The sequence below is a fragment of the Labrus mixtus genome, chromosome 17 (assembly GCF_963584025.1).
Source record: "Labrus mixtus chromosome 17, fLabMix1.1, whole genome shotgun sequence".
Classification (NCBI taxonomy): domain Eukaryota; kingdom Metazoa; phylum Chordata; class Actinopteri; order Labriformes; family Labridae; genus Labrus; species Labrus mixtus.
In genome coordinates this window covers 4,861,244-4,887,763 of record NC_083628.1, presented here as the reverse complement: position 1 = coordinate 4,887,763, position 26,520 = coordinate 4,861,244, and the positions used below count along the sequence as shown (strand labels likewise).

General features: G+C 40.7%; 2 protein-coding genes across 2 annotated transcripts in view; both read right to left on the bottom strand.

The window, feature by feature from the left end:
* Positions 1 to 13,228, bottom strand: part of eng (endoglin) — a 50,193-nt gene extending 36,965 nt beyond the window's left edge. Inside the window, exons 1-2 of the mRNA XM_061060824.1 lie at positions 13,046 to 13,228; positions 11,774 to 11,949 (exon numbers count right to left, since the gene is read on the bottom strand). Of these exons, the coding sequence (XP_060916807.1) occupies positions 11,774 to 11,831 (58 nt within the window). The 5' untranslated portion in view covers positions 11,832 to 11,949; positions 13,046 to 13,228. The remainder of the gene's footprint in view (positions 1 to 11,773; positions 11,950 to 13,045) is intronic.
* Positions 13,229 to 19,064: 5,836 nt separating this feature from the next.
* Positions 19,065 to 26,076, bottom strand: ak1 (adenylate kinase 1). The gene is made up of 7 exons (XM_061061317.1): positions 25,954 to 26,076; positions 22,022 to 22,059; positions 21,295 to 21,330; positions 21,032 to 21,195; positions 19,974 to 20,090; positions 19,693 to 19,884; positions 19,065 to 19,147 (listed from the first exon to the last, which is right to left on the bottom strand). The coding sequence occupies exons 2-7, from the start codon at positions 22,026 to 22,028 to the stop codon at positions 19,082 to 19,084; spliced, it is 582 nt and encodes a 193-aa protein (XP_060917300.1). The 5' UTR covers positions 22,029 to 22,059; positions 25,954 to 26,076; the 3' UTR covers positions 19,065 to 19,081.
* Between the last annotated feature and the right edge of the window lie 444 nt (positions 26,077 to 26,520).

The following is a 26,520-nucleotide window of genomic DNA, read 5'->3' as shown; positions in this document are numbered from 1 at the left end:
GTATTGTCATCGCACAGGTGTATACAACGAAATTCAGTTGCACAGCCTGAGTGGAGCTCAAAATAGAACTGGATTCCTTAATAGCATGAAGTTTTCCTTTTCAGACTGGAGGTGGGGGGTTCACAAGACATGGTGTAAAAAGACGCTGCTGAATCCAAGATGGCGGACAAAGCAAAAGAGTCTCCAATGACAGATTCTTGCCTTTATATCACTGCTACTAGTTATTGAACACTTTCACAGTATCAGTAAACCAATGGAGAGCCCATCAGAGCACACGGAAAAGGTCATGAAGCAGCTTCATTAAGTGCACAAAGATCGCACACTGTACCCTTCACTTGATAAAAATATCATCACCCCCGCCTACTGGCTCACTGTGGATTTTTCTGAATATTAGCTTCTATATTTACACTAAGTTCCCACAATTTTACTAAGGGAGTGGCAGCCATCCCAATCCAGAAAACTTGTTTAAAATATAATTTCCTTTTATGAATACAATCACAGAGTGATTTAAGTGTCCCTCTGTGGCTCCTGGCTGTCTGCAACTGGACAAAAAGCAGAAGAAACAACAAGTAGAAAAGTACTTTCAGTGACTTTATATCTATCGGACTAGATGATCACTTCTTGTTTTAAACATTTTCTGGAGCGTCAGCATATCATTGCTCGGCAGAAATTAAAAAGAACTCAGCAAAACTCTCACTTTCCCAAATACCAAAATGACAGAACTGCTGTGATCAAATCATTTCTAGAAGCATTTCTAATGTAGTATTATGAAATGTTAATAAATGGCTTCACATAAGTGTTTTGAGGTATTTGCTGAGGCTGTTTGCTGTGATTTGCTGAGATTACGTTAAGCCGGACCGATTGATTGGCCGGTCGTAACATCGGCCGATATTAGAATATTCTGTGACTTTCGCTATCGGCTAATTTTATTTTCATCAGCAGAGTGTGCTTTATGGATTACAACAAGCACTATGCATTATTGCTAACTCTATTTACGTTAGCTTGCTCCTTTCAAAGTAATTTAAAGATTCAAATACGTTTTGTACATTTTTTCTAAGATTGTTTGCTTCATTTTCCTAAAATATGTTAACCATATTCACGAGGCATGTACACGTATATAGTCAACTGAACAGTTTAACATCAACATCCCTGTTAGTCGGCACCAGAATTACTGGTCAACTGAACTAATTATTCATATTTTTACATTTTGGCCATCGATGATGGTCAAATGTGATGCTCAAAGGACAACGCAGCCACCTGCTACGAGCCGGAGCTGTAGCCATAGACTGACTGAAGCTCCAGTTAAAAGATAGATCAGATGCATTGTCATGAGGCTTCTCTTCTCGCTCTACCACCGGGATGTAAACAAGCACATTAACAGATAGCATCTCGAAAGAGCAGCGCAGTTTAGCATTATATTGATCTAGAAAATCGAGATAAAACTAATTTTACACCCATTACATTGTTTACTCTGAGACCATTTAAAATAACTTGTGCTCAATTTTTATATTTTTGTTTTCAGCGGGTTTTCTTAATGGACAAGGAAACTACTCACCCTAATAGTTACAGTATTTTTAAAGATGTGCAAATGATTTTGAGGATGAGGTTTAATTAGGGAGCTTCTGCCAGTGCTGTTTACGTTAGCTTACTATTAGTGCTACTAAATTTAAGATCTCAAGAATATCCTCCCTGTCTGTAACCCTGTTGCCTCAACTTTGAGCGTCTGTGATGTGCCAACATCACTGAGAACTTACAGGCAGTGGTGAGCCCTTGAATTGTAAATTTTTAATCAACCTCTAACTAAATGTTGATTTAGATTCAAGGGATTGAGTACCGGCGGTCCAATAACTAGCTGCCTTTTCACTCACCTCGGGCTAGCGAGGGGGCAGACTTGATTTCATGGCCTGACTTCATCCCTCATTGTAAGTCACTGTGAGGATGGAGCCTCAGCTAGCTTGCCTTGAGTTTAGTTAAGTTGCAAAAAGGAAGACTTGCAGGACTTTGAGCTACAGCGCATGGCTGCTTTAGAAAGAAGGAAAGAGAGAAAAAGCAGCAGGGGAAGCCCTGACACCAGACGACGTCAAGCCAAACTGTCTCCCTGGCTCCCTCGGGGGTAGAGTAAACTGTTTGTGTCCAGGGTTGGACGACGGAGTCATGATGGGGAAGGCGGAGGGAGGGGTCAGAAGTCCTATCAGAGTTAGTCGCAGAGGGAAAGGGGGAGCTTCAAACCTCTCTCTCAACTCCACATCTACACACAAATACACACACACACACACACACACACACACACACACACACCTATTGTCCCGGCGTTTCCGCAGCTGCAGATTGAGGTCTGACCATCCACAGGAAGGTAAACAAGCTCTTATCAGTGCTCTGCAGGGGCCCGCACTGTCCCCTGGCCTCTCACCCTTGCATTACCACACACCACACACTCCGCACGACAGACATGCTTCCTGACCATCTCACCTTCCTCTCCTGAAGTCCTAAAAAATCACCCTGACGAAAAAAAAAATTAAAAGCAAATTAGTCTTGTCACTTGAACGATCGAAGACTTTTTTTTTTTTTTTCGTGTGCATCCAGTGATTGTCGAGGAGGAGCTGAGGATGTGATGCCTGGTTTTGGAGACAGCCTGTCTTCACACTAGCTCTGTTTACACCTCTGGGAGCCATTCGTCCGTCGTCCTGTCGTTGTCGGGAGCCGGCGGAACGACGAGTCTGACGGCGGTGGATGGAACGTCTATAGCTCACTTCCTCTGTTATTCGCTCACTCACTTGTCGGCTGCTCATATTTGACAATTTTGTACTCTTTGATGCAGATTCATTTGATTGTATAGATAGTGCTTTTCTGAAAAATATACCATCTTTTTTTTATTTTGGACGTCACTTTCAGGTGAGCTGTTACACTGAGACATCTTCGGTTTATTTGAAACGTCCCTTCTTTTCCATTAGCGCATGATAGTTTCCCCCCCCAAAAAAACTCACTTTAAAAAAGAGCGCTAGCAAAACACAATTAATCACCCGGGTGTTAATTGGTGGATGGACAGACTAATTTAGCAGGTTTTTATGCTAACTGTGAGCAACCAAAACAGATTGAAGCGTTAGAGATTCATTGCACGGCGGTTGCTCCCAATCATTCAAGATTAATGTAGCTTTGCACAACATATGCTTGGTGTAGAACCAACAGAGATTAGCTCGTTTTTCTCCACTGATTTTTGCCAGCAAATATTAATGGTTTCCGATATGAGGGCGGCATACTAATGAAGGCTGTGTTATTATGTTTTTTTTTACGTATTTAAAGTGAGTGAAGTCAAGGGTACGATCGATGAATCACTTACATTTACCATGAGGATCCAAAGAACGAGATAATGCAACCCCAATCAATTGATTGACAGCTCCTTTAATTCTTCCTCACAAGAAAAACAAAATACTTCTCCCTGGTGCTGTTCGAATATGTTGGCAGCAGAAAAATATCATCTTTTATTTCACTTGGGAACAAGAAAATAGGCCTATTTGAACACAAAGGTTTGGAAATATATCCAAGAGAGATCTGTGAGCTTCAAGTTTTACGATTTCATTTTCACAATTTAACTAATGGAAGTGTCTGGAGCAGGGGAGAGCCGTCTGACAAGTCTAACTTTATTCCCTCCAGCGTGTGCGGAAAGATTATGAAGTATCCTGAGTTTGACTGTTGGATTTGTTGTAGTTACAGTACATGAGCAGATTAAAATAATCTGTCAGATGTCTCGAGGGTTTTACTTTGAGTCGCAAATTCTGCTTTCTGACATATCACGAGAAATACGAGCAAAGTAAAATCCAATGTCCAAATCCAGGGAGGATAGTCTCATCGTACAGACACACACACACACACACACACAAAGTCAGACATCAGAGAGAGATTTCAGCTCTGTAAATACAGATTGACTGGTGTGGCACCTGAATCAACAGGAAAACTACCCACCCTGTGCTTGAATCAAGAGGCTCTGCCATTACACAGTGTAAAACATTGGCCACGTTGGGAATACGGGGATGTTTATGCAGAAAGATAGGACGTATTTTACTTAATGCGTACAAAGAAACACTGCTGAATATTCTCTGAAGTGCTTGTTTGGGTTTCATGTAACTTTCTTCAAGCCAAGAGAAAAAAACTACACTATGGTCCCTTGTTTGTGCAAAAAACTGACATATAGCATTTTGAGAACATTTTGTTCAATCTGGCTGTGACAGACTGAACAACCGATTCAAATAAAAGTTCCCTCATTATTTTCCGTCACCAGTGAATGAAGTGTCATCGAATGAGCAACAATTCCTGTTACGCTAGAGATCGGAAACCCTCCCAGACGTTTTCTTACTTGGAGCACCTTTGACTTCAAGTAGTCATAGGTGAGTAAAGCCATGAGTGTTACCTCCGAATTCTGTCCAAATATGCAGGTACGCTTCCTGCCTTTGTGCAGAAAACTATGCAGGGTAGACCTTGGGCAGACAGACCTTAGAGATAAGCGAAACATAATGCCATGCCTTATCTGTGCAGACAGCAGGCATGTCGAAATGAGCACAAGTGGTCGCCATGCTGACGAGGCGTTTATCTCGCCCACTGCTAATGATCCATTCAGAGCTCAAGCTGCCGCATAGTAAAGAGCATGGAGCCGGGGGGGCGCAGGACCTCGCAGTCCCACAGTGATGAAGGTCTGAAGAAGGTCAGACGAGATACAGCAAGGAGCCATCATCTGAAATCTATAATGGTCTTTAATGATGGACATTATGGACTGCTCGGCTTCTCATACAAAGAAGCTGTACACTTAAGAATCACCCTGGCTCCTAAAGCAAGGCTGGAGTGCAGTTTAAAAAAAGACACCAAGTTATGTAATATAGAGGTGAAGATCAGACATTACATAAAGTCTAAAAGGATTATCATTTCAGACTTTCAGCCCCCTCGAAAAGTATCCTTTTTCGCTTTTTGTTGCAAGAGGACACAGTTTAACACAGTTTACAGAAAGCAGCGTCCTCTCACGACAAGGGGAGCCTAAAATATGTTTCCTGTAATAGAAAGCGAAATAAAAATGAGGAGATAACACAAGAGAGCTGCTGAGTTTGCTGCAGAATGCTGCCGAGTTCCTCTGAGATATAAAAATCGTGGTAAAAATGAAACCAGAAAGAGCACAATTGCGATTTGTTTTCTTCCTAATTTTCACGCCTTTCTTACCCATTGAAACAAAAATATTTTTAGCTTCCTGGATTTAATTTAAATGAGAAAAAGAAAAGTTGAAACAAATGCCAATTTAGCATGGAAACACTGAAGAGCAGAAAAACCTTACATGTCATTCAAGTGTCATTTCTCTGCATTAGGATCTCACAAATGAGTCCTTAAGCCACATGGCACGGAAAAAAAAAAAAAAAGATGTGGGAACTAAGAGAGGAGAGGATCATAGCTTCAGAGAGTCTTTCTCACACTGCGGTCTGTATTCAAACAGAGGAAAAGCAGCGCAGTCAGAAAATGGATTGTTATTTGGGAGGGGCATAACATTGGAGGAGATTGAAATCGGTCTGAGGCAGCGACAAGTGGTCGCGTCTCCCTGCCACCCAGTCTGACTGCAGGCCGAGCTGGCTCACTACAGTCAAACAGGGGAAGTGGACTGTTTTGACTCTCAACGCCATTTTTAACATGAAGTTTTTTTTTTCTCTTTTTTTCTTTGCTGTCGGCTTACTGTATGAGCACGCCGTCTGGGAAACCTTTCTGTCTGCTAGCAAACTTTTTTATTTATTTTTTTCCCTCCTCTTTTGTCTCATAACTTAAAGCCTTTTAATTTCCACTTTTCTTACTTTTAATTTAACTGGATCTCCATATCATCCTGCTTTCATCCCTGCCTTGTCCTTTTTCTGTGTGTTTTTTTAAATCCCCAATTTCCCTACATCTTCCCTCTGAACTACTTATCTGCTCTTCGACAGTCACACGAATTTGACCCCTCCACTCCCTGACTGTCTCCATGAATCCGTCTTTATGAATTCTGTTATCTCTCTCCGTCTGACGGTCTGTCTCGCTCTCTTTCCCTCTTTAAGATTCCTCTTCAGACAGCCCTCCCTCTCCTCCCCTTCGACCCCCCCCCCCCCCCCCGGTGGCCATGCTAATCACTTTTGTGCTTTTCCTCCGGCCCGTGGAGGGAGACTCCGGGGTAGGAAGAAATGCAACAGGAGGTCTGGCGGTTGACATCATGATGCCCGGCTCCCACTGGGAAAGTTGTTGCAGCGGGGGGCATATTCAACACTACTTCCCCGCCAGGAAATGCCAGGCGCACAGCGGATAAAATCGCTAAATACAAAGACTTCAGTCAGACGCATGGATAATTGTTAGAATGTCCCACTGCTACAGGCAGCTTAAGTGGTTGCGGTTGTCGTGCTTGCTGTTATTAGGGGTCTGAAAATTTACAAAAAAAAAAGAAAATCTTTCCCCGTGGAAGTGCTCAGGAGTTATTTATCCATTTATTTCATTTTTAAGAGGCAATCATTAGCTTAGCATTGATAGTATGAAGCCAATTCTGTTTATGCGCTTATTTAATACATCTTAAGAATGGACTTAACTTCTTTCTGGTTTTTTGAGTCAGGTCAAACACACACACACACACACACACACACACACACACACACACACACACACACACACACACACACACAATAGAGGGATGTCAGAGTAAGGAGGCTGCACAGGGACTGGTGCCCCAAGCAGTTGGCGGTTCGGTGCCTTGCTCAATAGCACCCACTAAGTACTTAATGAGTAAACTGGGAGCTCTCTAGCTACCAGTTCTAATTCTGTATTTTTTCCATTCCAAAATTTGAACCTGGACTTGGACTGGAAACCTTCCAGTTCCCCAACACAAGTCCCTTTAGACTGAGCTACAGCTGCCCTGATATGTGCCAGATTTCTTGGGTGTCAAAGATTTTAGGGACAGAATCTTTTGCAACTTTACAAATTACAGAGATGTCATGTATTCTGTGTGTCTGGAGCAAGCGGCAACCGTCAGTGTTGGTAAAGCCAATGTGGAAAGTAAAAGTCAACTTGAGGCTGGCTAAAAACGCCAAGTAAACCCCATTTGGGCCAATATTTAAATTCACATTTCAACAACAGAAATAAACGTGTTTTCAGCCAGATAGTAGTTGTTTGGCAGGAGGCCCAAAGCCCGCCTCAGCTCCAACTCTTTGCCTGTTTCTAGGATAATAAAAAGTTATGCAGAGTCAGCATTTCCAACATGGCGACTGCAATCATTGGTCTTCATAACTACTCTTCAGAAACCAATGGATGATGTCACTGAGACTACGTCCATGTTTTAAATAGTTTATGATCTGGAGAAGTTTTGACAAGGGTTGTGGAAAAAGAGAGAACTATTAAACAAACTTAAAGTAACGATATCTCGTCCTGTGCTGTTCAAATTTTTACCTTTTTTAAGTCTGTCTTCTAACTTTATAGTTTGTAAAATCACTACAGTAGCTCATGGATATCCTCCACGTGTTTATGCCAATTAGGGTTGTCACAATACAGATTTTTAATTCGACAACTATAATGTAAACTTCCCGCTCTGAGGGAGCTCCAAAAAGAAAGTTGGGAGACTATAAGGTGTTCGTTAAATCCCTCCAAACAAAAAGTTTCAAGAACGTGTTTCAAATAGTTTAGGAGTGCATCAACTGACCAAACACTGAGGAGAATGAATTCAGCCATCGCACACAGCAACTCCGTCTTTGTGATCTTGGCACAAACAAATACCCCCCCCCCCCCCCTTAAATGACTAGAGGGATTTAGACAAATCAAGGCACCACAGGCGCTCAGAGATAAACCCGCTGGTTGGACCATGTAAGGCCTTCAAAACAAACAGCAAAAATTTTAAACACAATTAACCTCACAGGGAGGCAGCGTAGTGAAACTAAGACCGGTGTGATGCGGTCTGTTTTACTGGAGCCTGACAGAAGCCAGTCCAGAGATTATGGATGAGCTGTAAACAAGAAAGAGGCCTGACTGATCCAAAGCATTAAAGGGAATGTCAATAATGAGCAGGGATGACGTTTTCTCGGCTTTAAGAGAAAGGTAGTGGTAGTGCCACCCCAACCCCCTCAATAAAAGTTGCTGAAAACAGGTTGGGAAGACCAAATTCATCCACATGATCGTCCAATTTCTGGTTTAAATAAAGAGCTCAGTCTGGGCTCTTTGGACAGAAAGTGAGTGTTGGAACGTAAGACCCTGATGTGTGTGGGCTTAAAAACATAATTACTCAGATTTCTCTTGAGAAAAATTTAAACCAATACAGTATCATTCCTCGACAATAGAGTCCTTAACTGTTGCAGGGTTGATTGTGTTAAGCTGCAAAGGTACTCATAATTCTGTCCACTGGTATTAAAAAACTTCCTCAGTTGGAAAGCAATCTTCCTCAGTTGGAAAATCTAAAATTACACAACAAAAAAGCCAAGGAAGTCCTCCCAAGTAATGCGATAGATCTGCTGCACAACTACATTTCGCCCATTTATCGGCCAGTGTACTTAACTGCATCTTCCAGAACTGTATAAATACATGATAGGAGAAGACCCAGGGGGGTGCTCGAAGGAAGAATTAAGTTTCCAGTTGCAGGAAATGAAGTGGATAAGTAACACGAGTCTCAGGCGTCGACTTGGACATAATCCTCTGACTTTACTGAAGGCTGTGTATCTAACATATTTTTCTGTAGTAGAATATCTATGAAGAGAATCTGGCCTTGGAAGATTTGACATTCCTTAACTTGTGAATGTGATATCACGGCGGTGTCACAGAAGGTTTTAATAAGCCTGATACGAGGGCGCTCACAGAGGGTTGAACATGTAATAAGTTTCAGTGAAGCAAGAGAAGAAAAAAAACCGAGCACAAGTAAAACTCAATATGTTGTCGCCTGCAACTGGCAGTGAGTGTCGTGGGATTTGTTGCAGGGCCGCAGGCTGTTTTAGATTTACTCTTTCTGTGTTTACTTCTTCTTTTCAGGAACTTTGACATGCCGGCTACTCCCACGGTGACTTGCAGCTGGCGTCGATGCTCTCAAGCAAACAAACCGCGGGTCGCTAAGTAAATATATGAGTGTTGATTTGTTTTGCAAAGCCTTGTTCAGTCTGTAAATGTGATTTTCTGTACTGTCTGCGTCAGTGTGTCACGCCGGATTTTTGTGCCTGATTTATTCTAAAAACGAAACAGGACTAAGCCCAGGAGACAATGTCACAGAAAAAGGGATGCATTAATGTGACAACGCTGGACAACATAATGACGAATAAACAACACACTGGGTGATAGAGGAACTCCTACATGTCACAAGATTGTTTTGATTAATGCCTCAGCGGTCAGTAAACGGGGTCAGAGAACAAACGAAGAACGGTGTTACAGCTCCTCCTAAAGATTTCTTTAACGATAGCTGCTGCAGCAAAAAGAAATGAGAGGAAGAGAAAATCCTTCCAGAAAGAGAAAGAAAAGAGTGAATTCAGGACGATGTATCACAGAGGCAATTAAGGGCTGAGCTAAACAGCTCCTCGCAGACTCGCAGCAGAAGACAGAGAGACCGATCCCCCGCGGTGGAAGCTACACGAGGTCAACTCTGCGAGAGTCTGCCATTTGGCCAAAGAACCACCTCTGTATCGCTGCCACCAGACCCCTGCAGAGAGGCTGTTTAACACTTGTGGCAATATTGTGATTTGTCATACAGAGGGGTCAACGCCAAGGCCAGGAGAAGAGGACAGGCTTGTTTCTGTGGCACAAGTTATCTTTGCTTGCTAGTCTTGCTGCATTAACAAGGCAGTTGTTTTTTTTTTCTTTCTGATGAATGCGTTTTAAGCACAGAGTTACAAAAGGTGTATTTGGCACTATAAAGTGCTGCTTTACTTTCAAGTGCAGCTTTGTGAAAGGAAGGTGGACTCTAATTTTGCAGGCAGTTCATGTTAAACTGTATTACATAACAGCGGGGGGAGGGGGGGGGCATTCTGCTTTCTTGTTTGACATTTACAGTCTGAGGGAAACTTTTCTTTATGTGCAGTTAGAGAACAACAAAGATGCTCATGACAGAGAGGGAATAAAAATAATAAACACAAATTGTTGTAACTTTTAACTCTGTCACTGTGGAGGCAGTTCATGTAAAGACCTCCATAATGACCACGATCACACTTACAAAGTTGAGAAGACACTCTGACAAATACTAACCCTATAAAACTTTTCTACGACTTTGAAAAAAAGAAAATCTATATTTTATAATGCAAACCGGGCCTATAACACTTCTTGAACGTATTTTTCTTACACCATGATGGACTTTGAACATTATGCTGGAGGTACTTGCAGTAAGAGAAGAGTTATAATCGACCCCTTTAAAACAATATGAAGCTCTTTTGTTTTATATTCTGCAATGAGTATAGGAAAAAACGATCCACATTCAAATCAAACTGGACGAAGTTCAAACAACTTAAAGACGGGTCCGAAACTTTTATTTGAAAATCAAAGTTTTACGTTTGAATTAAAGATTTGGTTCTGGTTGAGTCCTTCTGGCGGTATCCACTGAGGATTTCAGATATTTCGAACATTTGATACTTCTCAGTCTGTATTGATCGATCGTATCTTTGAGTACCGTGGTTAAGAAAAACTTCAGGTCTCTAGTTCTATTTTCTAACCAAAATCTGCCTCGAGCGAAATAGAGGAAGAGGACACCGTGTGTGACAGTTTGCAGGGGTTAGCCTGCATTTTTTGACTAGACAAAATGAATAATCAAATATTCAATTAAATCCAATTTTGTATGTGTGGCACATTTCATACAAACCTATAAACATATGAAGTCAATGTGCCTTACAGAAGACAGAAAATATTGGGTGCCTACGAGTTCTATTTTTGTCACTGTGGTATCGACAACCAGAACTTTTCAGTTAATTACCGGTATACAACATTTTGGATGTAAAACAAAAAGTCTTTGATTTGACAAACATAAATGACTGATATCTTTTTAGAGTAACCTCACCGACACGTTGTTTTAATTGAGAACCATGTGGCCACCCCATATGAAAGATAGCTGCAGGGAAGTTAGCCCCTAACACTCTTCAGCAGCAGAGCAGAGCGGGAGTCTGGATTATAGCCTGAGGGCAGAGGGAGGGTTTCACTGCTCTTCACCACCTTGTCTGGATTACAGGTTTGAATTTGTTATGGGCAGACACACACACAGTCAGAGATAGAGCGGGGCGGGGGTGGGGGGGTGGGGGGGTGGGGGGGGGGGGGGGGGTAGGCAAACAGAGGAGCATCGCATTAAGAGCACTCCTCATGTGTTCTTGCTTTTTGTGCTTTTACTGTCCTTAAAAAATCTTCTTTATCACCAGTAACTACTCAAACAAATGTTTCCCAGGATGACTCAGTGGTAAAATATTCTAGAAACCATTTGGACTTGAAATGAAATAGAGTCTCATCTACTCTATAAAAGTATTACAAGCTACTTTAAATTCAAGTTGCTGTGAGGATAAACCACAGAAACAACACATTTCTGTTATCTCTCTTCAACATTGCGTTATAAAATCCTGATTAAGCGTTCAAGATCAAACACTGCAGCAAAGAACGCTCTTCTGTCTTGATAATGAAATGATGTTAAATCTACAAAATGAAATGATATCTATGTTTGAACTACTTCTGACAGAAATATGACCGAGGAGGCCTTAAAATCTGATTGTTGCACATCTTAGCATAAAGTCTTATAAGGTCTAAATGGTAGAAAATTGAAAAAAAAACACTGAATTCTGGTTGGTAGACTCACCAGAGGCTGCAGCAGTGATGCACAGGAGCAGGACAAACCACGTCGTGTAGCCCTCCATCTCTGCTCAGTTTTAGGTGTTTGGTTTTGTATAGGAGCTGAGTCGGGGGTCTCTGGAGGATGTGAACGGAATCGTACAGAGGTTGAATTGTCCTTGCCTGGTGGCAGAGCAGCAGTGACTGTGGAAACCGAAAAGCACACAATTTAAGTCTCTAGATGTCAAAGGTCTGCCAAAAAAAAAAAAAAAAGAGGGCGGGAGTAAATGAGGAAATGTGATAGATGATGAGTAAGCAAGTAGCTGTCCAAACCAAGAATATGACTCTTATTATGAGGGTACAATGTTGAAATGTTTTATTTAGGATACGTTTAGAACACATTTATAGCTTCTGGTGTAAATTAACAATATGTATGGGTCTAAATAATTGTGATTTAGATTCATATTTAACAAGCAAGAGTACCCTCAAAGATATTTGATCAACTGCTACCTTCGTGCAGCAGAATAAACGATTACAAAAAAGGTCACTGGTCAATTACACAATCTATTCAACACTGACATGTTGATCAAATGTCTCAAATTCCTCCAGTGGGATGACAGGATTTTCCTCCAGAGGCAGTCCGGCAATATTTCAGTCGCTCTTCCTGGTGCACAATGAGGGGTCAGAACCCAAGGGTTATCTGCTGGTCACTAACTTCTGGCCGGCTCTGTCAGGAAGCTGTACACTGTGCAGTCCTACAGCATGGCTTTCTTTAAATAATATCACAATGCCGAGATCAGATAAGAGGGAGGCTGCTGCCCCCTGTTATATGATTCATATAGAGGGAAAGGAAGAGCCTGTGTAAACTGTTTATGCACTTTCAAAAGAAAACAAAAAAAAAGTCACGTTATTTCCCGGACTTTTAATGAAGTTGAGATGTGTCTTGAACGAGCTTTAACGATATCATTGATGATTAAGAACTGAAACATAACGAGCTTAATTTGAGAAACAAGACATTCGGGGGTTCACTGATGAACAATGAAATTATCACAGTCTGATATTCACAACTTTTTCGGCCATAACTCCTTGTTTTAAACAATCAAATAATTAAAATGTATTCGGTTATTCGGCTCACATGTGTGATGAAAGCGGAATGATGGAGCACTAAAGACAAGAGAAGAAAAGCTACTAAAATCAAAGCAATCAGGAAAATAAAATAGACAGAATATCCCCGAGACATCACGGAAGTAAAAAAAAAAAAAAAAAACTAAAACACTTGTGAAGTAGAAAACGTACTTACTAGATTAGGTGTTTTTCTTGAATAACGCTGGCTCTGGGATATAATCCACGGGAGACCGTACGGTTGCGTTCAGCGGTGTAAAGGATGTCAGGACTTTCCAAAACTTTTTTGTGCTGCTGCTGGGCGGTGCAGTTTTACTGTTGTACCCCTCCCACCACACTTTTTCTTCTTTTCTTTTTTTTTCTTCTCCAAGTAGCTGCTGCCCCTGTAAAAAAAAAAAAAAAAAAGCATTGTCTGTTCAACACAGTCTATAAATAAAGTAAAATCATTAAGGGAAATGTACTACTCAACCCAGTTTATTCACATGTTATCGTTCTGTTATTTATAATTACCCCCCTTACTGTTTGGCTATAGTTTTTTTCAGAGAAAAGTTTGCATTATAGGACAGGATAGGATAATACTTTATTGATCCCCAGAGGTGAAATTCGGGCGTTACAGCAGCACAGAGAAGAAAGCTCAAAATACACATTAAACAGAATAGATAAGATAAATAAAAATTAAAATAAAAACAGTACAAAATGAATGATGAAGTTAACTGGGGGGAATTGAGAATTGAGACAGTATTTGCAGAGACATATATATATATATATATATAGAGAGAGAGAGAGAGAGAGAGAGAGAGAGAGAGACATATACTTTTAACAGTAGGCTACAATAATGGCTTTGACCTCCAGGTCACAGTGTGATATTACAAAAACCTGTTACACTTCAAGTCGACTATGTAGTCTAGTGAAGTCCTCAGTTTGAGTTCTGTTGTGTTTAGCTTTAATGCTGACCTTATAGCCGTATCACACTGGAACCTATTGACAAACACTCCTACATTTTCTGCCCCATAATCATAAAGTTCACTTGTTAAAACTTTACGAGTACTACATTTTACAGCGACCAGGGTCGGTCAGGTGAATCTGTAAATTCTGGCTAATATGATTAAAACAATTAAGAGGGAAAACGTCTGCCTACCTGCCCTCTGTATGTATTTTGGAATGGTCCATCTGTTTAGGGGTCCACAAGGTCCCCAAATCGACAATATTAGAGCAGCAGGTGCAGTGGTCCTGCTCGTCTTCCCCTACCCCATCATTCCAAATGGATTCTTCCAAATGATGTCAGGAGTCAAGCGGGAATCAATCAAACCGAATCAACAGCGGAACGTTTCTCGAAATGTTGAATTAAAATACAAAGTTAATGTTTCAGAAGAGACGGAAACATAATGTCAAGTCTCGTTGTGCTACATTTTCTAAGATACATTTTTACTCCAAAATAACGTAGTTACGTCGAGTAGCAAACGATACAACTAACTTTATCAGCCAAAAGGCCTCTTAATGAAGAGGAGAAACAAACACAGAAATCTGGATAAATTGACACAGCATTCTGTCTGGAAAAGGAGAACAGGATCAAGAGGAGGCTGCTGCCTTCAGGACCTCCAAGCAGGTGATACATGTAAGTTTGTTTGTCACATAGTTTATGTAAACTAGTTTAGCTAAGCAACAGGGGGGGTAACTTAATTGATCAGCTGTAGTGGAGATACAGGTGAGTTCATGGGCTAAACAGTTAGTGAGCCAGTGTGCACAATAAAGCTTTTTACACTGGACATTTGAACAGCAGTAAAAGAGCACAGATGACACACATTTAATTTAGGACAAAATCATCTGCCCAGTAAGCAACACCAGTGAGCCAGCATGCACAAAACCAGAAGTCTGGAACTAGATAAACTAAATGTAATACAGTTCCTGTTATCAATCACACCTGTTGTTTTTGTTGTTGTTGTTGTTGTTTTGCTATTCCTGCAGTGAAAAATAGCAGGTCCTGAAACAATTTAGTAGAAATCCAGCCATCATTAATATTCTATTGTTTACACCATTATTTCTTTTCCTCAAAATAGGTCAATCAGGATCAGTCTGTATGTGCTCACACAGGCTGGAGATGTGAAACAAAACAAGTGAAAACACCTCTGTAGGTGTTCTGTTATTGTCAGGGCATTGCCACAAATTATTAACAAAAGAGAAACATGTAATTCTTGTGACCTCACTTGATGTTTCTTTGTGTTTAAGTTGGGAACTGTGCAATCAGTCCATCAACATCTTACTGGAAGATTTTATAATTAATTTAAAATAAACTTTTATGTTGTATATTTTATCTGCATACTTAAAGATCTGACTATGATTGCGTGTTGCTTGATTTATAATGATGTGTTCTGATGTAACCTAAACTTTTCCCCTTGGGGAAAAAAAGGAAGTTGTAGGAACAGCATTTGTCTGTGGCTACTGTACCACTGGTACTTTCTCAGGAAAGTAGACTGGAGCAGAGAGTAGACACAACATCCTTTCTGTACGGACCAGACTCACAGGAGTCATCATCACATCAAATCAACATTCAACACAAAGTCTATTGGAGTGGGAAAGAAGCCGAAAGGAAAAACACATATAGACTAGCCTAGTGGTTCTCAGCTGGTGGGACGGGACCCAGAGGTGGATCGCGGAGCCATTTTCAGTCGGTCGGGAATGTGTGGCGTCCCACTGTTTAAAAAGTCTGGGTAGCACTTTTTAAACATTTTTCTTTTGTTCAGTTTCTTGCTTCTGCTACATGTTTTGTACCGACTGAGGTCCAAAATGCTGATTGGTCGAAGAATATCAGAAACACAGAGGAGTGGGTGGTTGGTCCTGAGGCTAGACAAGTTGAGAACCACTGGAATAGACGATAACAATGCAACAAAATCATCTGGAAAAATTGCGGAAGTTCAGTAGAAAGCAAAATTACGGACACAAATTACTCAACAGTAACTCTGTCCATTATGTCTGTGTTTTGGTCAAGTGTATTGTCTTTGTTGTATTTTACATAAAGAAGAGAGCAGAAGCAGGATCGATTCAATATTCTCTTGAGTGAGAGAAGGTGGTCAAGATATTTTCACTTAATTTTGTTCCCAATCCTTTAATAGTTTTTAGTGTATAATGTGACTTTTTGATGCTGCATGAACAAACTGTACCCACAGAAAACAGCCAGACTGTGCATTGGCAGTTATCAGACAATTTGATAAGTGTCACCTAACAGCGGTTACAATTCAATACACTGAGATCTATTGAGATACTTTAAAAAATAATCACAGGGGAAACTAATCACCCACTCAAATTTACGTCTTTACTTGATGTTTTTGCTAAATTACACAAGCACAAGCTACTATCAAGTAAAACGTGCCCACATCATTTCAAGTTATGCGTGAAATTATTGATTTTTTTTTTGCACTCAGCAGACCGAATAATTTTTATCCATGATTACAGATCACTGGTGCTTAATGCCCAATTGGACTAATAGACACGTGCAGGTGTTACTATCCCACTGTGCTTTAACAACTGTTGTATGTACAGACAGCAGTGTTTTCTCAGACTGCTTCATATTCTGCTCATTAACTCTGAACCTGACTTGACCTCATTCCTTCTGGCAGCATGAACAAAGAAATGCACCCAAGTGGAGACAGTTTCTTCCCTACTTGTACTCTGTGTTACTTTAAATGATTGCAATCCTCGAGCAGTTGACACAGCTTGGATTAAGTTGCTGAGGCATATGTCACAGTTGGCATTCATTTCGGGTGCTCCATCACATCTGAGGCTTGGCCAAAGGACACTCCTACAGTAGCACTCTCCTTCAATGGATTTCCTTTTTTATTGGAGCATAGCCCCGACCCTCTACCCCCGCCCATGAGTAGTGTTTCAATAACAGGAAACAATCGGCCATCGTCTTTCATCATAGGTTGACGTTGGTTCCCGCACAGTGCCACCGGGGTCTCTGTGGTGCCAGCCATCCAGTCAGCCGCAGTCCACAGCCGAGAAGAGAGAGAGGGGGGAGAGAATGAAGTGTATGCTGCAGCTTAGTCGTTTCCTTATCGTCCTCCAAGGGGGGATCTGACGCATGGCCTTGCGGCGCTAATATCCAAGACTGATAGAAGAGGAGCATAAGCCTTTCAGCTGTTACCATGTCATAAAACATCCCATTTGAAAAGATCATGTCTGACTTTTAGTTATAAGCGAGGCTTTTGCTGCAATTTGAATTTAGCTTAGTGAGTGGTCCTTTCAAAGCTGCCTTTAGTTGTCTGTGATTGTGCATAACGGGTCATTCGTTCAGCATGCAAGCTGTGTTTTGTCCCACACATCACCCTCAGATGGTCAAATGTGGTCACACCATTCCCGTAACACACTGCATGATCAGATAATATGCGGCCTTTGGACATAGACGTATACTGTACATGTTTAAGCTCTGGCCTCTTACAGGCCGCTCGGCACCCAAGGCTACACATCTTCAGCCATTTTTTTCCGCACATGACACTGTGAGTATGGCGATAAATCAAGTTATCACCTGAACATTTCTAGAAAATCATGGGGATAAACTTGGTACATCTACATGTTGTATTTTGTGGCAAAAGAGTAGCTTTTTGTTGCCTTCGATAATGCTGCAATTAACCTATCAGCTTTGATTTCAAATGTATTATATAGGTTATAGTACATTGGATTTGATCGTACAAAATAGAGGACTTGATGTGATGTATATTGACTTAACTCAAATGGTGCATCTCCATGCTGTGACCACAGGGGGTCAGGAAAGTTCCTCCATAGGGGCTTTAAGCAGTGCTCACTTATACTCAGTAAACTGAGGTTCAAGATCCCTGGATTGCGGCACTCTTTCCTGTCTACCCCCCCACCCCCACTCATAGACGTGTGTCTTCTCTCTCTCTCTGCTGTACGTGATGAATGCCACCGCCATCTCCTTTCTTCCCCCTTTGTTTTGTACCTCCATGAGGTAAGCGCTGCATTCCAAGCATTCAAGCAGCATCCTCGATGACTTTATGAAGGTGCTTACAGACGCCTTTTCATGATTGACTTTCCGATAGACACATCCTGTCCTCCCCCCCTTCTGGAGCTGCTTTCCTCTTCCTCGTCCCTGTGGCGCAGAGTCATGATCAGAGCGCTCCTTTGAGAGAAGTCCGGATACCTGCAGCCAGTGCTTGCTTGGCCAGCTGGATGTGTATTCGTGTGTGTTCGTGTTTGTGGGATAAAGGTGAGAGGTAAAGGAAGACCTGTTGGTCACCAGGGGCTCAAAGGAAAAGTTGTAATAATAACAGTGGTGAACTATGGCTGGAGCTGTGTGTCCGGTATCCTGTTGTGTCTGCTGCTCCAGCACCTTGACCATGTTTTTCTGCATGGAGAAGCTTTTCCTTTTAAACTTTAAAGCATTGTCAGAGTCTCTTGTTTGTGTACATGGTTGTCTAGGACAATTCACAATGTCACTTCTTTTGATACTGTAGCAGCAAAATAGATTGAATGTCAATGAGGCATTTTCAAACACTGATACCACTAAAAAAAAGTTTGAAATACTACTCTTGTTTTCCTTAAACTTTAATTTTCTTTTTGTCACATATACCACTTTAAAGACGCATGTACATTTTGATAAAAAGAACGAGATTATTTATGTGCTTTGATAAAGTTGTAAATGTATGGAATCCATAAAAAAAATAAAAATTAAAGATCTGTCACCGCACATGTGGGCAGATGTTTCCCCACTGTGTCCATGGTGGTCGAGCACTACCATTGTTTAATGGCACAATCATAAAGGCTTCTTTTATTTTCCCGTGGACTCTTAAAGACGGAGTTAGAGATGGAGAAAGGATTGTTAAAAGTGCAGGTTTTCCCCAAAGTGAGCATGATGCCTCAAAGATTAAAAAGCTACGGTATATATTAATATTTTAAATGTCTACATCAACATACATGTTGAGCACAGAATAGAATCAATACTTGTGTTTAGTAACAAATGCTTCTCCATATGCTGCTATAAGATTCATAGTAGCTTGAGCTTTAGACTGTCTACGCCTTTTGCTTCATAGGAGTAGAGTTAAGGCGTTGTTGATCCTTAAAGGCCCTCTGTGTTTTTACCCAGGCAGAGTGGAGGAGGGCACCAACTCTGTTGTTCATGTTTTGTCCTTTTTTTAAAAATGGTTAAACGTCAGAAAAATAAAACGGCAAGAACCAGACACAGCTCAGTTACGTTGCTTTACTACAGTGCATCAATAGCCTTTGAGACTTGGCCGAAGACCTCATCGACTGGCAGCTCAGAGTCCACCTAGGCAGAGCGAGACAAAGGAACACAATGCATTAGGGAATGTGTTAAACTTCAACTTAAACTTTCATTCGTTTTCACTATCATGGAAGTAGGGCTGGCAATTAATCGCAAAATAATCGTTACAGTGACAAAAGCATTCACGATCAACACATCGCAGAAGTCTGAATTGAGCATTTCTAACTCAGCATGTGAACTTTTAACCTGTTGGATGGAGGCATAGGTATAATGTCAACGCGTTCACATTTTGATGCAGTCAGATGAAGCTAAGGCTATCAGCTGCCCTCGGCTACTTGGGGCCAATTTAGTGTTAATTAAAAAAAATGCATTTTGGGGTTTATTTTGGATTCAGGAGAAATGTGCTGCAAACACAGATATTGTGTAACAACATATGAAGAACAGCAGGTAGATAAAAAAAAAAACAGATTCAAAGCTATAATGTACACTTAAATAATTAAATTATTGAATTGTCATACAGTATTAACGATGTGATTGCACATGGCTTGTTAGTCTCAAATCATGAAGGCGTGCATGGCGGTTATACTCACTTTCCTGACAATGCCACGTCCCTCGTAAAAAGTGATGACTGGCTCAGTTGCTTTGTAATACAAATCCAGGCGCTTCTTGATCGTCTCCTCGTTGTCGTCGGAACGTCCGCTGGTCTCGCCGCGTTTCAAAAGCCTCTTGACCATGGTCTCACCTTTAGCATCGACGTACAGCAGCAGGCAGGGTTTGCCGATCTGAGGTCACACACAGAACGCTAGATTCAGTTGTTTTTTTTCCCCCAGCGATTGTTGAATGAATTATAGAGCGGCATGCCCTCGCTTACCTTCTTCTCAAACTCCTCGCCCTGCTTCACCTCACGGGGGTAGCCATCAATAAGGAAGCCCTTGGAGACATCAGCCTTGGCGATCATGGCGTCCTTAATCATGTCTAAGACTGTGTCCTGAAAGCAGACCCAAACAGTGTAATCAACCTTCACGATGACACGGCACTCGGAGTGGAAAATACACTCAGGCGAGCCGCGAAAGTTTTATTACACCAGCAGGTGCTTCCGTTATTTTGTCCAGTACATAAATATCTGTAAGTGCTTGAAAAATTACGACCCCCTGTAAAATGCAATCAGCTCAACTGAAGCACATAGTATTCATCCTCTAAATGTTCATAAAGGTAAATCAACACTTCTCTGAAAGGGTTTCAACAAAGGCTGATGATTACACACACTTATAGTATGTATGTTTTATTCAATGCACACCATAAGAAACTTACACACTGTAAGGACATGATATTAAAAATCTAACAATATAGTTTCCTGATACCATGGCAACAAAAATAAAATATAAAGGAAATAAAGGTCCCAGGCGCCCAATATTTTGTAATTTCTTGTTTTTAATTCCCTGAAATTGGAAGCAATCCTGCACACTGTAAATTGCACAAATAGATTATCAACTTTTCCAAAAGGTTTCCAATGTATTTGAGCAATTTAGACAGTGTCACCTCCTCTGCTCTCTGTCTGTTTGTAAGAGACATAAACTGTTGCAACTGAATGAGATGCCAAAATGACTTGAGAACTTGTGAATTTGAATGCTCTCTCTTTCTTTTGCTCATGGCAGCTTTGGGTGAAAAATATGACTGACTGAAGATCTGTAGTTTTTTTTTTTTTTTTAAAGCTTTGCTAGTTTGCAATACTATTAATTGTATCGTTTTGAAACCCATGGTATCAAAAAGTGTTCAAGCATTATGACAACCATGCTAAGGATTTAGATTTTTCTTCTCTGTGCACACATTCTTTTGGGGGATTTTGTCTTTATCTATATCCTTGCATTGTAGTTTCAACTACACTTTTCCGAGAACTCTAAAATGATATTATACTTTCCACATTCTTACCAGGGGCACAAGCTCTCCCTTCTGCATGATGGCCTGGAGCTGCTTGCCCCTCTCGGAGCCAGAAGCCACCTCGGCACGGAGCAGATCCCCAGATGACAGGTGGGTGTAGCCATACTTTATAACTATCTTCTCACACTGGGTGCCCTTTCCAGAGCCAGGCCCACCTGAAAAAAAAACATGAAAAGCATCTGATGAGAAATGCGAGGCACGGCTCTGAAATGTGTCCTGGGTGCAAAATGAGACAAAATCCTGACAGTACTCACCCACAACAAAGATGATCTTAGCGTCTTTGATTTTGTCTGTAATAAGCACAAAGGTTTGAGTCAACTTGTGTTAAAAGAAAAGCCTTCCTCAAGCCTCTGGACAACATGAAGTTAATTTAAAAACGCATATAAAACAAACCACATCGACTGTCACATGCTGAGGAATCAGAGTTAGTACACGTATTTCCCATCTTGTCGTTGCGACGGGATGTTTCGCCCTGGTTGACTAGGCTCTTTTGACTTTCCTTGCCAGGTTTGTGATACCACTCAAACAGTGTTGCCATAGCAACTGTTGTCACATAATAATGTTATGTAGCCAGGTTAAACTGATCACAGGACACTACAGGAAAAGTCTTGTGTATACATTTCACAAAGAAAGAAAAGGTGTAAACATGTTTGGTCTAACTCTTATACTATATTGTATGATCATGTGTGGAACTGCATGATTTGGTAATCACATCATTAAACATTCATGTGTTTTGTTAATTTAGTGTAATAACATTTTTTATATATAGAAATAAAATGTGATATGCATGTGTTTTTTTTTAATTTAAGAACTCAATTGCATTCTCAAAATTCAACAGAAGAGGGCAGTAGAGTCTAAGAAAATATTTTTCTTCTTCTATTTGACCTCTTTTAATTATTATATTGAATGCTTGATATAAATAATACCAGTTAGAATGATTAATCATCCTTAATCTTTCATAAAAAAAACACATTTTTTTACCTGCCATTGTGTTGTGTTAGATGAGGTTTTTCCTTCAACTCTAAGACAGAAAAGGACACAGGAAGTCAATTACATTACAGCAGAAACTAAGACAAAATGCATCTCTAAAAACAATTAAATACAAATATTGATTGATGGAAATAGATAGGGGTTTATACATTACAAGTTGGACCTCTAAGTAAATTCTCATTTATATTTCAAAAGACTACTCTAACACTTTAGACATGCCTTAAACAGCATAATCATGATCATACGACCATTTCCCCGAAAGCATTTCCTTTGTTACATAACTGTGTTATTCTAATGGGAAGTTCTAACGCTCTACCATTATCTGATGCTACTTAGAAACTCACTTCTTTGACAGTATCCTGCTCTTTGTGGACTGGGTTGCCTGCAATATCCTAATTTCTAAACTAAAATAAAAAGCTTCTGTAGAATAGAACTACCTCTACGTTGTTGGTAAAGGTATAGACAGGTTTCACACAGATGTTCTCTTATCAGGTTAAGGAACAGTATGATGATGATATTCATGTGATGTACAGTGCATGTAAGTTAGTTGTTTTTTTAGTCCCATCAAAACCTCTTTTAAAAATTAAATTTATAACTATTTGAACATTTCGCTGTGGGAAATGTAAAGAAAAATATTTTTTTCTGCGGCTGTTACTAGCCTTGCCTGACACTTACCACGTGGCAGATGTTTCAGGTATCAAACTTAACCATAGAGAAACGTTCAGTGCTGCTAATACTGATGGACTTATTTACTTTTTGAAGCACATAAAGAAGCATCAATAGTGATGTCAGTCTGTTTCATAACCAGCTAAAAACTCCTCACAGCAGCTTTAAACAATAATAATCGACTCAAAGTAACTCTTACCACATGTTTCATCTGGTGTAAAATGTGAGTTGTTAAATTACATTAACAATGTACATTTTATTTTTACAGATTGTCGATACAATTAATTCATTAATAAGTGTTCTACTTTGGCTCTGCTGCAGGTGTGTCTTTCCCTCTCAGTCCGTTTTCACTCACCACTCTGTCTCACCTAATGTCCCGCCCACAATGATATCCTATTGGCTGGACGTCAAACGAGTAATGGCCAATCAAAACTAAAGCCTCGGTGTCATGCACAGGGACGAGAGCAGCCTGTAGCAGGAGGAGAGTCTCCGGTTGAGCATTTAAACTAAGTCTTGTGTTGGAGTTTGTAATATTCAATATTCTAAACTTTGACAGAAAGATTTTACTGTAAATGTACATCTGTTCCAAATATTAGTTGTTTGTCCCTTGAACTACTAACTATCGAAATCGGCGGTTCCCAAGACCACACAAATTTTAGTCCCTCAAGATTTAATCGGAACAGGAAATGCCTATTATGTCCGTATCAGCAGTACTGAATATAAGAAGACAACAGCCGCATGGTTTCCTGTTTACACTTCTTTTAGCTGAATACTAAACAGAAGAATGAGGAAGAAGGCGTGGGAGCCAACAGTCCTAGTTCCGTGTAAAAATATACTTTTAACTAGCTGCTCATGCTGCAGGTTAGAAATATGTGTGTAAAAGAAGATAAAAACTTTTGGGATAACGTGTGTTGTCCATGCAAAAAAACATCCTACTTTGTGCATCAAGTTTGACTTTGGAGAAGCTTTCTGTCTACCAAACTTAAGGTTGTCATAATGCTAAGATTTAAAACTTTTATATGACACAAGAACATGTCAAATTATACCGACAACAGGTTCTGCAACAAAGGAAGTCCTAGGCAAACAATATGGGGATTTTTACCTTCCATTCAATGCATTTTCAATTTGTGCTGTGGTATTAACCTGGCAAGTGGTTACTTACATCACAGACACTGTGGTCACCAAGCAACCTGAGAAGTCGCTGGCCTGAGTTTGTCAAACAAGACCTTTTGATAAAGGGCAAAGGGCTCATTTCTAAGGTTACAGGTTGAGGGCCAGGCTTAGATGTAATTATCCTGGTAAGGTTACTAAAAAGGGAAGAACATACTGCAGCTATAATAAATTATATTTTCAAGTATCTTCACAGTTAATGTTCAGAAATGGTGGCTGATTGGGATATTAGCTTACACAGATGTGAGAAATCAAGGAATGAATGCTATTGGATGAGAGTTATTTAAATTTGACTCCATGACTTCCAGTTTCTTAAACCTTCTTAAACGAGACTTAAACTTGATCTTGCATCAATGAAGCTGTTGGCACAGGCTTTCTTTAAAAAAAAAATGTCTTTCAATTTGATGAATAAACTGAGATGAATCTGAATGAGCTGTTTAAATGTGGCTACACTGCAGCTGAGTTAAAACAAAATTTAAGTTGTATTTTAATGTAAACTATCCAGATGACAGAGTATTAAGTGAGGCTGTTAATGCTTCCATCTTGTTCACTGATTCTCACGTGTAATTCTCCTCAGTACTGGTGGTGCTGCTTCTCGGGTGTCTGGATCTATGTCAGTGGCCGTTCGCCCTGTGACCTGTGTAAATGTCACAGGGAGGCTGGCATCTGAGTCAGCACAGATCCTGTTTAGGAATCCCTCTCTGGCCTATTATGGTGCCGTCACCTGCTAGGTCCCCTGCTTCTTGGGCACGCCTGACATGTTCTGCTTCTGAAGCGGTGCGATCATTACATGGCTCTTGGTGCAGAAACTGGACTGAATATTGAATGAAATTATGGAAAAGTCCTGTGCAGTGAAATATTGCATGGCTGCATTGCTGTGTGACTGTTGACACATAACCAACAGAGGCTGTATCAGTCGTAGAGATGTGGCAATATGTTTGAACTTGACATTATCACATGTGGACAAATGCCTGTGATGGTTGAACTAGCATTGAAAGCTTTTTGTTTTGTTTTTGTCTTTACCCCAAATGCACAAATATCTTCCAACTCCATTGTTAAAGAAATACAATTATAGAGGAAAGCACTTAGAAACCCTGATATATGGATGCAATTTATTTTATTTCTGTCCTTGAATTGAAATTAGGAGAGACTGGATTCACCACAACCCCCACCCCAAAGTTAGTCCCTCTCGTCTGTCCCTCCCTCATGTCTTATTACTGTTTTTTAACCTGCTATAAAAAGACTCAGTCAGTCTGCAGCTGTTAAGGGATAGCATGTCAACCATTCTCAAACAGCACATGGGGATGAACCTTACACTGGCTGCCTGTTAAGTAGCCTCAGAAGTGAACACAAAGTACCGGGTGTATGATCTTTTAGTTAGTGTGTTCTCTCTGTATGCAGCTCGTCACTAAGGAACTCTGCAAATTAATTGTGCGTACTGTCCCTTTAAGAAAGAACAGGGGACCCTTTGACGTCAGTGCAGTGGGAGATATTCCATGTTGTTTGTGAGGATGGAGCAAAATCACTTCAGTGTAGCTGTTGTGGATGTGTTTGTCTTCCTAAATGCAAGCTCATTTCCTCAGTGGTATCAACATCATGTGCTGCTGAATGGATGAATGTTGGAATCAACAGCACATGGAATTAAAAGGCGCGAGCAGCCTGAATGAAAATGGCCTTGAAAATGAATGTAGGCGGAGGATCATACATTATGAAACTGAAGGCAAGACACCTGCAGTGTAGAGTCAGAGCAAAGGGTCAAACTAAGAATCAGTTCTAGTAATATATTTATTTCAGAAGAACAGTTATGTCATGTTTTCAGTGCCATCAAGAGCTACATGCCTTTGCACTAAGCAGAAAACAACTGAGTTTCCACCACTCTTCTCTGACCACAGTGCCTTTCCACACCACATGACAGTTCACCCTACAGTCTGTTATTCTCACTCTCCATCCCATTAAACCGCCCTGCCCACTCTGCCTGCCAACACTCTTTCTCTCTGACATCTCTCTATTCGTCCCTCCCTCTGACAGTTAGACCCTCATGTCTCCTTCTCTCCTCTCCTCTATGGAGCATTGTCCTCTGTACTGACCTCTCTGTCGCGCTGTGGCTCTAGATCCCAGTGCAAGGGGCTGCTGTCCCTGGATCCCTGTGTGTGTGTGTCTGCACAGTTCCTGCTGCACGGCAGCCCTCCCTCCCCCATGCTATGCCTTTTTATAGCTCAACTGAGCCTGCTCAGCCCGTGTTGCATTCTGGGTAAGAGGGAGGAAGAGCGGACAAGGAGGAAGGGAGGGGATGATAGACATGAGGAGGTAGGGGTGAAATTAGAGGCAGAGGGAGGGGAGGAGCTCAATGTAGGACTTTAAGACATTACCGTCATTAAGACTTAAATGTTGTGCTTCATTTATTTCTGGAGTCCAGGAGGAGATTAGGAATATAATGCCATGGCACTGGTGAAGTTGCATTAGTTATATAAGTGTTTGTCCGTGTAGTTAGTGGTAAAAAATATAATTTTTAAAATAATGACCATCTATATGTTTTTTATTAAGATGTTATACAAAGTGAATAATTATCACAGATTTAAAACATTGTTTACAGTCCTGCTAAATCTCTGTTAAGCAACGTGACTAAAAGTTAACCAACAGGTTCAGTTGGTTCT